The 13511-nt window shown below is 32.6% G+C and overlaps 1 protein-coding gene and 1 long non-coding RNA gene across 2 annotated transcripts; both read left to right on the forward strand.

Annotated features, from left to right (window-relative positions):
- Positions 1–224: 224 nt before the first annotated feature.
- Positions 225–2042, forward strand: LOC143080631 (uncharacterized). Its single transcript, XM_076256563.1, has 2 exons — positions 225–380; positions 1318–2042. Exon 2 carries the CDS (start codon positions 1318–1320, stop codon positions 1906–1908), a length of 591 nt encoding a protein of 196 aa, XP_076112678.1. The 5' UTR covers positions 225–380; the 3' UTR covers positions 1909–2042.
- A 6902-nt stretch (positions 2043–8944) lies between these two features.
- On the forward strand, positions 8945–12287 carry LOC143080633 (uncharacterized). Its single transcript, XR_012979748.1, has 2 exons — positions 8945–9382; positions 11542–12287. It is a non-coding gene; the product is annotated as an uncharacterized LOC143080633 (long non-coding RNA).
- The last annotated feature ends 1224 nt before the right edge of the window (positions 12288–13511 follow it).

Genomic DNA, 13511 nt, shown 5'->3' on the forward strand with positions numbered 1-13511 from the left:
AAATTAGTGAAAGAAGAAATTTCCAATATTATTTATAAATCAGTGAAAGAAGAAATTTCCAATATTATTTATAAATCAGTGTAAGAGGAAATTTCCAATTCGGTAATTTCGTTTTTTGTACTAGCGTTATTTTTTATATGTAGGTTAAAAATTTTCATCGAAGCGTATTGTTATTATTTGGGGTATATACGATAGGCGATTGGCATAACGTTGTATTGCATACATATATCGTAACTGAGTACTATTTATAAGTCAGTATAAGAATTTGGTTTTCCGTTATTGTACTGGTGTTATTTTTATATGATTGATAACAACTTAACGGAAACTTTTGTTATCATTTGGTGGTTGATTCAGTGGTCGCTTGGCATCATTTAAACAAGGTTAGTGTTTTAACATAAATGATTATTAAATTAAGTAGATATTCTATGTGCATCGTTAAGGTAATTAATTCATCAGTCTAATTTGATTATAGCTCTTCATCTTTTATATAAGCTTTAGATTTCAAATATTTTGGCCACGAGCATCACTGAAGAGACATGTATTGTCGAAATGTGCATCTGGTGCAGGAAAATTGGTACCGTTTGTGTTATTGCAGACGTTTATACGCGATTATATCTATTTTCATATAAAATTTCCGTGTGTCTTATTGAACAAAAAACACTATCGACACATAGTTGATAGTCTCTGTAAATTGTTTACTTCTATAGACATAATGGCGTCCGTAAAAATACGTAATGTAAATATACGATTGAATCAGTATTAATAGTTTAAGCTAAATAATTTATAATCCAAAACGTATTAATAAAATTGAAGAACTTATCAAACATAAAAAAAACCAAAAAAACTAAAAGTTCCTTATAGATTAAGAAAGAGCACGATCCATGTAGCTGAACGACCATTTTATAAGTTCCAAAAAGCCAGAATAAAGTGAAAACGAATGGCATCGTCTTCTTATATTAAAAATAAAGGCAGCACACATCGTTTTGTTCATCAATTGAAGATCTATTACATGGGCGCATTACTTAGCACATACGGATTTGTGTGGATGTGAGGAGATTGAACTAGAAAGCTGCTTGTCAATGTAACTAAGGGGTTTGGGGGGATGGGAGACCCGAAAAAAAGTTTAATCTGATTAAAACCCATTGAAGAAGAAATAAATTGTGTTCAGAAATACGGATATACAGTAGATCAGAAGATTATATTCATTCTCTAAATAATGATGCTTAAAACAAATCTTGATTTATTCCTCAACCATCTGAATCCAATTAACAAAGAAGGGTATTACTAAAATAAAATATTTGTTATTATATATTTTAGATGACGATATTAACAGCCGGTTCGTGTGCGTTCATAATCACCTCTACTGGTAATGCTTTACCTGCAGTTGTTGGTTCCGCTGCGGGGGTTGTTGCTACAGGTGTAAAACTTTGGATTCAATCTCAACCTCTCAAGGTTGCCATGGCAACAGCTGTGGGAACCGGTACATCATCAGGAGCTATTGCTGGAGCTGTTGCTACTAAAACTGCAGCCAGTGCTTTCACAGGTGCTCTAGTAGGAGGCTTGTCTGCAGGAAGTGTTGGATCTGCAATGGCTGGAGGTATTGCTGTTGCTTCTGGGACACTTTCGTCAAGTCCTTTATGTTTGCTCACTGTCGGAACTAATTCAAATGGAAATCAGATAACACAGGACTGTTGGAAACAAGTAGTACACGAAACATCAGAGGAGCCATCTAATGGGATAATTCTGAACGATTTGATCTCTCATCCAAATGTTGCTGACGTAACAGTAATACCATGTGGTAGTCTTCCATATGTCGTCATTGAGAATAGATGGAATGAAAAATTTGAAATCGAATATGTTGCACTACTTGACTCTGACAAATTGTCTTTACACATTCAGCCTCTCTGAAACTGAATTAAGCCACTAAAACAATTATAATAATATGTCCGATGTAAACTTTAATATTGTACAGTAGTATAACATGTGGTCATATTTTATTGTAATGTATTAGTTGAAGATAAAATAAACGGTGTGAATAACGATACTGTCTTCATTAAACAATTAGTCATTTACAAGAATGGTAAAAGAGGGAAGAAAGATACCAGAGGAACAGTCAAACTCATATATCGAAAATAAACTGACAACGCCATGGCTAACAAAGGAATAAACAACCAGACAAATAATAGTACACAAGATACAACGTAGAAAATATAATACTAATCAACGCGCACCCCACCAAGAACTGGGGGTGATCTCAGGTGCTCCGGAAGGGTAAGCAGATCCGGCTCCACATGTGTTGCTTATGTTATTACAAACCCGGTAAATAGTTTAATTCGGTATGTCACATTCGTGAAAAGGGAAGGAGATTGTAGTTAGGACATCAGGAACACATCCGATATCATCTGGGAAACGGTAATTCCTTAACGGTCAACCAACACGTGATGGCGTCAGTAAAATTTTCGAAGAGATGATTTCAACTTCATCATTTGGAACTCTTGGTTAAATAGCTTCATTGTGAGCAGCAATCCTCAATAAAAAAAACCATGATATGAAATACAAGCCCGGGAATATCGTAGCAATTGGGAGATATATACTCGTATGCAGGCGCTGATGGAATGTTGCCATATAGAAATGGAAAGTTCACAAATGGGAAGGTGAAATCATCTTTTTTGTCGTAAAGTTTTGTTTTCAACCGACCCTCATTGTCAATTCTAGATGTAAGTCAATATATGAGACAGAATTAACAGTATCTGTTGTATCCTTTGTCGTTAGTTCGATGGGATAGATGCGTTCAACATAGTCATCAAATTTTGAATTATTTAATGAGAGAACATCCTCTATATAGCGGAAAGTAAAGTTAAAGGATATTGCTATCTTTCTTCATAAGAAGTTAATGTATGAAGTCAGCCTCATACTGATAAAGGAACAAGTCGGCAAGAAGAGGGGCACTATTGGTTCGCATTAGAATGCAAAAAGTCTGTTGAAAAAACGCGTCCTCCAAACGCAACAAAAATGTTGTCAATCAAGAAATCAAACATCTTGATAATGTCAGTTTCAGAGAATATTTTGTGTGTATTAGAGTGACTCTTTACAAAGTCGGATTTATCCTTCCCTAAGACAAGATTATTAGTTTCACAGCATGCAATTGTTCTAATACGAGAATTTATCGGGTCAATAAAGTTTATATCGGGTGAGGCGAAGCCAAACCCGATATGCATTTTATTGACTCGATAAACAATTGCACACTGTGTAGCGAATTTATCATGATTTTGTTATATTACATATTATTATTTTTAAATTCAATTATTATGACAATATCAACCAAATATATTTAGATATTTAGTTTAAAACTGTGAAAAATGAAAAATATAAGAACTATTAAGAAACTAAATATTTTTTATTAGGTAAATCGTACAAGGGAGATAATTCCAATTTACGTAATAAAAAAATTTATTAGGACAATGTCAGCCAATCAAATTGCAAGACATTACTCTGCATCAGGATAAACTTGTATCTACGTTGGCCTTTTTTTTTAGGAAACAAAGCAATACCTACTCTTTTGATTAATTAATCTTTTAGTTTGGAATTGGGAATACTTGTGTAAAGTGTAGTCAAATGTTTTAATACTATTGCAAAACATGTTTAACCCCGCCGCATTTTTGCGCCTGTCTCAAGTCAGGAGCCTCTGGATTTTGTTAGTCTTGTATGATTTTTAATTTTAGTTTCTTGTGTAAAATTTGGGGTTTAGTATAACGTCCATTATCACTGAACTAGTATATATATTTGTTTAGGTGCCAGCTGAAGGACGCCTCCGGGTGCGGGAGTTTCTCGCTGTATTGAAAACCTATTGGTGACCTTCTGCTGCTGTCTGGTCTATGGTCGGTTTGCTGTCACTTTGACACATTCCCCATTTCCATTCTCAATTTTATTGCAAGGTGAAGGAGTCTTAGATTATATGTACTCTAAAAGATCTTAGGATTTTCCTTGTATCCACATCTGGTTCACGTCACCTCTAGAATAGGCAGTCTCACAATAACTTTAAAGTCCGGCATGTGAAAGCCTCACACACTATAGGAAGAAGGATTATATTAATACATAACATAAAATCCCTACACACGCATACCTAAACAAATGGCAAATCTTTTTATTGCTTATAATCTAGTCATAGCGAAGCCTTTAAAATACAAGTAAAGCTCACACATGAACGTGTGACAGTCCCTTTTATGAAATTACACGAAATTCGTAACATGATGCCCTAGACGCTACATCTGAGCATTTAAGATTGATACAGGAATAAATGATGCAGCACCTGCATACGGAGTATATATCTCCCAGGTGTTACGATATTGAATGGCTTGTATTACACATCCTGATTTTTTGATAGAGAGTTGCTGCTCATAAGGAATCTATGAAACCAAGAGTTCGAAGTGGTGAAGTTTAAATCGTCCCTTCGTAACTTTTACGGATGCCATCATGAGTTTGTTGACCGTTAAGGAATATCCGTTTCACAGATGATAGCAGATATGTTCATAACGTCGTAGCTACCATCTTGTTCCCTTTTAACGAATGTGACCTACCGTAATAAAATTATTACCGGGCTGGAACTTACATGAGCAACAAGACAGAGCCATATGTATGTTTGTCTGTCTTTTCTTTTTTTATCCATGACTTAGTCAGTTTATATTCGAGTTTGAATATCCCTCTGGTATCTTTTGCCTCTCTTTGAATTTTGGTGACATCACTTTTACCCTTTTTAAGTTGTGCCCCGTAACAAATTGAAACATTGCTGAAGTTTGCCTCAACGAAATGTCATGATTCCTATTCAATATGCTTATTACAATAACTCACAGGACTTTGATCTGAGTTTTTTGGATAGAAACATTGTGTAAACGTTTCATAATATTTGGTAAAGGCGCACTCAGGTTAGAAAACGGAAACGAAAAATTCAGCATCCGTTTTTCATTTATAAAAAGGCATAACTCTTGGACGATAAAAAAAATGACGCTACAACAATTTTAACTCAGATCAAATACAAATTTTGATAGCGCCACTTTTACCGTTCATAAATTATATCCCGTATACGTTATATGTAAGCGGGGCATAACCTGTGTCCCATGAACTCTTTCCCCAAAGTTATAGTGATAACTTAACATAAATAAAACGTGAACAATACATTTTTTGTATACACATTGTGTACTTAATTCAGCATATCTAAATAACTAATATCAGTTTTATGCAGTTTCTCTCAGTTTGATGTTGTTAATCGCTTCACAACGCAAAAATGAATGAACTAAACGGCGGTTATACCATCGACGACTACTGAACGACATGTTTTAGATTTGAGACAGGCACATATAAAGAATGGAGCTGAGCTAAACATGTTTTATTCATGTATTAAAATGATTTTTTTAACATCCTTTATTCTACAATAGCAGTACTCGCTTACGAAAGTGAAAATGAACAATCTAGATCCACAATTAGTATACGAGTGTATATTTTGCAAAGTTGCAAATTGTTACATATTGGCTTATATGTCGATCAAAGGGAGGCGAAATATACTAAAGAAATATTCAAACTCATAAGTCGAAAACAAACTGACAATTCCATGGTAAAAATACCATACTCACTGCCTCATTACATTAACCCTTCATAAAAGCTTGTAAGTAAATCAAGTGTTATGGAACAAATACGTGAAAATCAATCGAGTTTTGAGCGATATACGAATACATCAAAGCTTGAGGTCATATTAAATCGTTATCGGGCATATTATACTGCTCTTGTTGTATGCATTTAGTTAGAGAAAACAAAATACACCAAAAGAAACATTTGTTTTTTAAGAATTTAATACCATATATCAACTTTGCAGGAATTGAAACCATTATTGTTATTGAATTCACTTAAATCACGCTATGAAAAATAAAAAAAAATGATGCACAAATGTTAAATTTGAACATAGATATCTTAATCTATAAACATTTATAGAATAATCGTTATACACAAACCAGAAATAGAACAATCCTACGTTTTGAAAATTTTCATGAGAAAATGTGTTATTTATAAATAGTTTACAGTAACTCTATTTTTAGAAAAAGGCAAGTTTTGTTTCCGTCGTGAATTGGTTCTTATTTATTTAGTTGACAACAGCAGGTGGTAGTTACAGACATGCTATTTATAATTATGTATGTTACATTATCAGTTTGTAGCAGATACTATTACGTTACAAAATAGATGTTTTTCGAAAATGATATGTTGACTGTAAATTGTGTCAAGGTAGAGATAACATTTGATGATCTTTGCGGTTTTCAAAATCTAATATTTTCACTTATCTTTTTTATTTCTATTAAAACAAGTAAAACAGAGAATTTATGATCAGTGCTTGCAAATTCAAAATGTCCACGTAGAGGAATCGTCCACAAACTTCGTTCCTTTCGCAAAGTCTGCATAACAACCATAGACCATCATATGTTGGCATAAATATATCGACATCTACTTCAAGCTCGACTTCAAGTCAATATTTTTTCATATCGGATTGTTTTGATATTGCACACTATTTCGCAATATTTTTCATAACTTATTACGGTATCGCCGCACAAGTCGACATAAAATACATCGATAAGTATAATATAACGCAACAAGTCAATAGCAACAACAACAAAAAATATACCTATAGTCACGCTTCCGTATGTCTGTAATAATGGGGAAAATGAAGATACACATCTTTTCTTATTACAATTTAATAGATTGACCTCGAAATGAGAAATATATAAAAATAAATAACTGTTATTTTTAAAAATAGTATAACGTTTACACTGTTGACAAAAGTTCTCTACTTGTAAATTGGTAAATAATAACTCTGCATTATTACTTAATTAGACTGTCTTCCTCTTTCATGTCAGAGTGTTTAGATATAAGGATGTGAAATAATATGATATATCTATATGTAACTTTACTAAGTTACATGTAAATTAAAATAATTATATATGCAATGGGTCTTAACCATTTATCGTTAATGAGTTTGTGCCAATTAAATGTTTGTATTTGTATTTGTATTAAACCATAGTCCTAATCGCACTAAATATAAACATGCATAGATTGTGTTATATAGAGAATAAAACATGACAAAATCCAAGTGTCCGATAACAAACCGAGAGCCGAATACCCGGGGACTGATATAAGTCGAAGGTGATACAGCATGTGATACCGATTTGATCATGAATTCATAATTTTTCATATATTTTAACAGAGGAATTATTTTTCCAAATTGAAGTCTTCATCCGAAAAACAAAATTGGTTGAGGATTGATAAAGCAACAAATATGAATTTTACATCACGCAAAAGGCAGAAATAGGGCCGACTTTTTAGGTTGAACACTTGTTTTACATATATTTTGTTCGTTTAAACCAAGGATCCATGTACATCACCGAAGATGCAATTTACAAGTATACATTAAAAACAGACACATTGTTGGATCCATGGTGAAGCATATCTGATGAAAGGATCTGCCATCAACACTTATTTTTCCAAATTACAATTTCAAAACATAGATTAAGAATTTTTATTCTAATGTAATTCCTTTGTATCAATGTTTCTGATTGGATGATAGTAAGCGTACAATTCTCTATCTCCTTGTCTGTAACTAAGGAAGCCGACATTTTGAATTGCGGAATGTATGGACATGTAATTTCTACAATGATAAGCAAAAAACTCAATTGTTGCACCTAGAAATCGTCTTTTTAACAAATTTTATTGCATTCTGAAGCGGTTAAGAAGCCAGAAAACGTTCGGTGGCAACGTTTGACGCCGGAAGCAAATTGGCTTATATGCCGATCTTAGCCCTTACTGAAAGTTTGTAGGTAAATCAAGTGTAATGGAACAGATTCGTGAAAATCAATCAAGTTTTGAGCTGAATACATCAAAGCTTGAGGTCATATTAAATCGTTATCGGGCGTATTATACTGCTCTTGTTGTATGTATTTAGAGAAAACAAAATACACCAAAAGAAACAAGTGAATTATTTAAGATTTGTTTCAAGAAATCAATACATTATATCAGCTTTGCAGGAATTGAAACCATTATTGTTATTAAATTCACTTAAATCACGCAATGAAAAATAAAAAAAAAAATAATGCGCAAATGTTAAATTTGAACATAGATATTTTAATCTATAAACATTTATATACTATCGTTATACATGTTATACACAAACCAATAATAGTTCAATCTTACGTGTTGAAAATTATAAGTTTACAGTAACTGAAAAAAAACCAAGTTTTGTTTCCTTCGTGAATAAGTACTTATATATTTAGTTGACAACCTCAGGTTGCAGTTACAGAGATGCGATTTTTAATAATTTTATTTTACATCATCAGTTTGTAACAGGTAATATTATTACTTTTCGATTCCGGAAATAACGAAAGTTACAAAATAAATGTTTTTCAAAAGTGATGTGTTGACTGTAAGGTGGCAGGTACCAGTTCTTAGCCTCTGTGCCATTGTCCCACGCAGAAAATTAGTATTAAAAAACTTTGGCTATCTTTGTCACTTCAGTGAGCAGTGATAAATAAAAAGATCTAAAATTCTAAGTTTGCATTACACAATGTTACCTTTCCTGATTACATTGATATGCAACTTTCATGGTTTTATCCTTGTTTGACATGAAAAATCTAGAGTCCCATATACATACTGTTTGAAGGCTAACTATACATTGTTATCCTGTTTTCCATTGGTCAAAACAGGTGGTTATTTAAGGACACTGGAAAGTGCCAAATTTTGATGGTAAGGATAGGTTCAGCTGTTGTTTATTCGAGTTGCAAGTGATTAAATTAGATATTTTTGAATGATTTTCTTGTCAGTAATTAGCAGGTTTGATGCACTGAGGTCTGGAATAGGGTGCCAAATTAAAAAATTGTTGGGATTTTGTCCGTTAACTGGGAAAAGTAGGTAATGCGGGATAAGGAAACCACGTAAAAAACATTGATCAGAAGTACTTCACTATCAATTTTAATCAATTCTGAACACCAAAAAATTATCAAAGCATGTTTATATCTTTCAGATTTATTTACAGAATTTTTTTTAAATTTGGTCTACACTTGCACGTGAATTAGTGAAAAAAACTTGTTTCTGCCACCATTAACATACATGATGAAATTAAAATGAGAGACACAAGGTTACTTTCACCCTTTAAAAATAATTTCAAGTGTTCTAACCCTAAATCGACCACAAAAACAGTAAGAAAATACAGTTTCAGGGATGAACTCATGTTTTTTGTAAATGCCTTGAAATTCAAGGAAGATAACTCTATTCAGATACTGATTTTCAAGTTTTATACACAAGTTGAAAGAGAGTGTTTGTTGCAAAAATGTTACTTCCAGTTGACTTTTCAGTAAGCATATGATATTACAAAATGTTACAGATGCATGATAAACATTATTTACCCTGTATCAATGTTTCTCTGCTTATATTTTCAGTGGAAAACAGCATTTTTTTGTGTATTCATAGTGTAAACCAGTAAATACCCCAAATGTCTTACTTTTTTAAATGTAGCCTTACACAAATTGAAAAAAATAAGCTTTTCTCTGTTTTTGAAACAAAAACTATATATGTTAGTGGATGTTTGATCTGGACAGGGCAACAGAAAAAAGGCTATGGAGTTTATGAAACCAGATTTAGAGGGAAAAAAATTAAAATTTTTGCTCATAGACTCAGCTACTTTATGAATGACAATTTTAAACCAATTGATCATAAATTCAATGTTTCACATGTTTGTCACAATGAACTATGTGTAAGGAAAGACCATTTATCTTTAGAACCACAAAGTGTAAATAACAGGCGCAAGATTTGCAAAAATAATGCAGAATGTTTGTTGCACTATGGATACGCAAAATGTATATTGTAACTTCAGGTAAAGTCTCTCCTGTTAGCATATTGATGTTCGTTAATTATGTTTTCATTTGCACAGTTAAATAATGAGTTTGCCATCAACTTCCTGTTTCCTTTGTTTCGCCTATATTTGAATCTGATAAACTTGTACTGACGAGTAGTTTTTCTGAGTGTATGATATTCACCCGTTTTGTCCCGCAGTCTCATATTTTTAATAAATGGATCCGTCTTTCTGTATTTTAGTCCTATGGCACTTGCAAGTAATATACAGGATTTCCAGAGATGAGGAATGGACGGCAGAATGACATAAACCTTCAAAATTTCTTGTCCAAATAGTATTTTTTGGTGCAAATGAAAATACCTTACTGTGTAAACTTTCACACTTGTTGGTTGTTGAAAGACGGGAAATTTTCTGTATCTCAGAGTTGGTAAAGTTTTTTGCTAAGACTGATTTCAATTTAATTATGTCATTCTGGTTCAGTTCCAAATGCCTGGCATATGGCAAGTGGCTTGTATTGTACATGGATAGATGAGCAGAGCAAACAATAGAATCTCTTCTACAGTTTCTATGATCATTTGCAAAACATGGAATAACATTTTCAACTGCTCTCCTACCGCGCTCAATAAAACTGCACTCATTGGCAGAGAGCCTTTTAATCCGAGTGAACTCTAGTCTTATCCTGGCCCTTATACCACTTGCCAACTTTCTTACAAAAATATCCTTGTCAAATCCATGCATTGAGCTGGTTAGTTTTATATTTCTCAAATGTTTTTGTAATGTTCTCAACTTGTGGACAAGGCATTTATAGTGGCGAATCGGTATGTTATTAGCTCTAGAATAATCATTTACAGATTTTGCAATTTGAGCAGAGGCATCACTGGTAACAGAACGTACCTTTAAAATTTTCTTACTGTTTATTTCAGTTAAATGTTGTTTTACAAATTTCCCTTCAGTTGAAGCCATTGACTCGTCAGTACTGTAGTTTTTTTTACATTTGTCATTGTTATGGTTACAATTTAATTTTGGACATAATGTATTTGCTGCTATCATATTTACAGGTAGCTTCCTACTTGTATTTTGCTCTATAAAAGGACAGAAGGTTTGCGATGCTGCTTCAAACCCAGCTTGGGGGCGATTGTTAAATGAAGAATCTACCTCCGCATCAAAAGAATTGTCTTGTCCTGCTAATTCTAGGACTTTTTTCACATATTCTTGGTTCTCGATCATTGTTTTTTTATTCATGTCAACCATTAAATCTGACATCTTGTTGACCTTTCGTTGCATAACGGTCCGACTTAAACATTGAATGTTCAGGCAAGACATTATTGTAATTATATCTGAAATACCTACTTTTGATTTTATCACTGGTATCAACAATGCATTATTTAAGACACCACTATCCGGGCCTCTAGGAGACTTCATTGTTGAATAAAGTTTTACAGGTTCAGATGAAAAGTCACAATTTGTACATACTACCTTTACTGAAACACAAATACCTAACCTTTTCGACATGACTACATCTGGATTAGGGAACGAACAATTATGCGGCATAAATCCAATGATTAGATTTGTTAATTTTTTTAATGTTACAATTACATTTTCCTCTGAATCTTCAGATACTGAAAAATCATCCAAATTTTCACATTCCTTATCTTTTTCAGGTCTCATTTTTGAAGGAACCAGGTGTGTAGTGTCTGCTGTTTGGCTATCACTCAGAACTTTTACAGCATCAAAGTATTCCTGTGAATTTGGACGTTTAAAATCAGAAGATAAAGAACAGTTTCCACTTGATTTGTAAGAATCCTTGTGTATCGGAAAGTGTTTATGTCCCTTCTGGAACATTGTTTTTTGCTTTGAACGATTTCTTAAGAAACTTCGACGAGAAAAAACCATTTTAAATTATAAATGACTATCACTTTTTCAACTTGTGTGTATCAAATGGAAAGGAATTTAATAATGGGTCATTTGAAATAGAAGAGTGCAATAAGAATTAAAAATAGAAAGGATGGGGTTGCAACACCTCTGAATCATATGTGTTGATAGATTTGGAACTTTATGTCCTATGCTGAGTCATTTTAAAGAGGCTGATAGATGCTGTCAAAATATTTACTAATTACCTCCCTTAGACTGTCAGATATTAAACCTAACATAATAAATCAATGTGAGGTAAATAGATACTGAATGTAACATTATTTATAAATAAAAGCAATTAAGTCTTCATTTCAAATGACCTTTTTAACAAATGGGTACATGTCTTGGATAAAATTATACTTTCATTACATATTTTAAAGTGAAAATCTCTGAAAATTTGTAAAGTGGGGTAATATTTTTCATATTTTTTCATACACATGTAATGTTCTTGGTCTTTTTACATGTTTTCTTTCAATAAAATTTACTGCATAATCAATCTATTTGGTTTTTATTTGTGCCTAACACTTTGAAGTATTTTTTAAGCATTTTTTTGTGATTGTCGGTGACAGATGACATTTTGAATGAAATGCCGCAAAAACACCACCTTTCTTTGAAAGCCTGTAAAATTTGTTTCATTAAGAAATATAACTCTCATTTAAGATTTTTTAATTCTTAAAAGACTGATAAACATGTACATAACATCAAAAGTCAAACACATGCAATATAAAAAATGCTTAAGGTGGCAGGTACCAGTTCTTAGCCTCTGTGCCATTGTCCCACGCAGAAAATTAGTATTAAAAAACTTTGGCTATCTTTGTCACTTCAGTGAGCAGTGATAAATAAAAAGATCTAAAATTCTAAGTTTGCATTACACAATGTTACCTTTCCTGATTACATTGATATGCAACTTTCATGGTTTTATCCTTGTTTGACATGAAAAATCTAGAGTCCCATATACATACTGTTTGAAGGCTAACTATACATTGTTATCCTGTTTTCCATTGGTCAAAACAGGTGGTTATTTAAGGACACTGGAAAGTGCCAAATTTTGATGGTAAGGATAGGTTCAGCTGTTGTTTATTCGAGTTGCAAGTGATTAAATTAGATATTTTTGAATGATTTTCTTGTCAGTAATTAGCAGGTTTGATGCACTGAGGTCTGGAATAGGGTGCCAAATTAAAAAATTGTTGGGATTTTGTCCGTTAACTGGGAAAAGTAGGTAATGCGGGATAAGGAAACCACGTAAAAAACATTGATCAGAAGTACTTCACTATCAATTTTAATCAATTCTGAACACCAAAAAATTATCAAAGCATGTTTATATCTTTCAGATTTATTTACAGAATTTTTTTTAAATTTGGTCTACACTTGCACGTGAATTAGTGAAAAAAACTGGTTTCTGCCACCTAAATTGTGTCAAGGTAGAGTTAACATTTGAACATTTGATGACCTTGGCGATTTTTCAAATCTTATATTTTTCACTTGACCTTTTATATTTCTACTGTAACAAGAAAAATAAAAAGTTGTAATCAGTTTTTAAAAATAAAATATAAACGCACAGGAATCTTCTACAAACTTAGTGTAACTTTTTTCATTTATTACATCAGTGTTTTTTTTTTTATCATTGTATAAATTTTAAATTGCTTATTCGTATCAACCGTTACAATGTGATTCATTACAATCTATTTATATCGCCTTCAATAAGAGTGTATTTGTTAAA

The sequence above is a fragment of the Mytilus galloprovincialis genome, chromosome 6 (genome assembly GCF_965363235.1).
Source record: "Mytilus galloprovincialis chromosome 6, xbMytGall1.hap1.1, whole genome shotgun sequence".
Taxonomy (NCBI): Eukaryota; Metazoa; Mollusca; class Bivalvia; order Mytilida; family Mytilidae; genus Mytilus; species Mytilus galloprovincialis.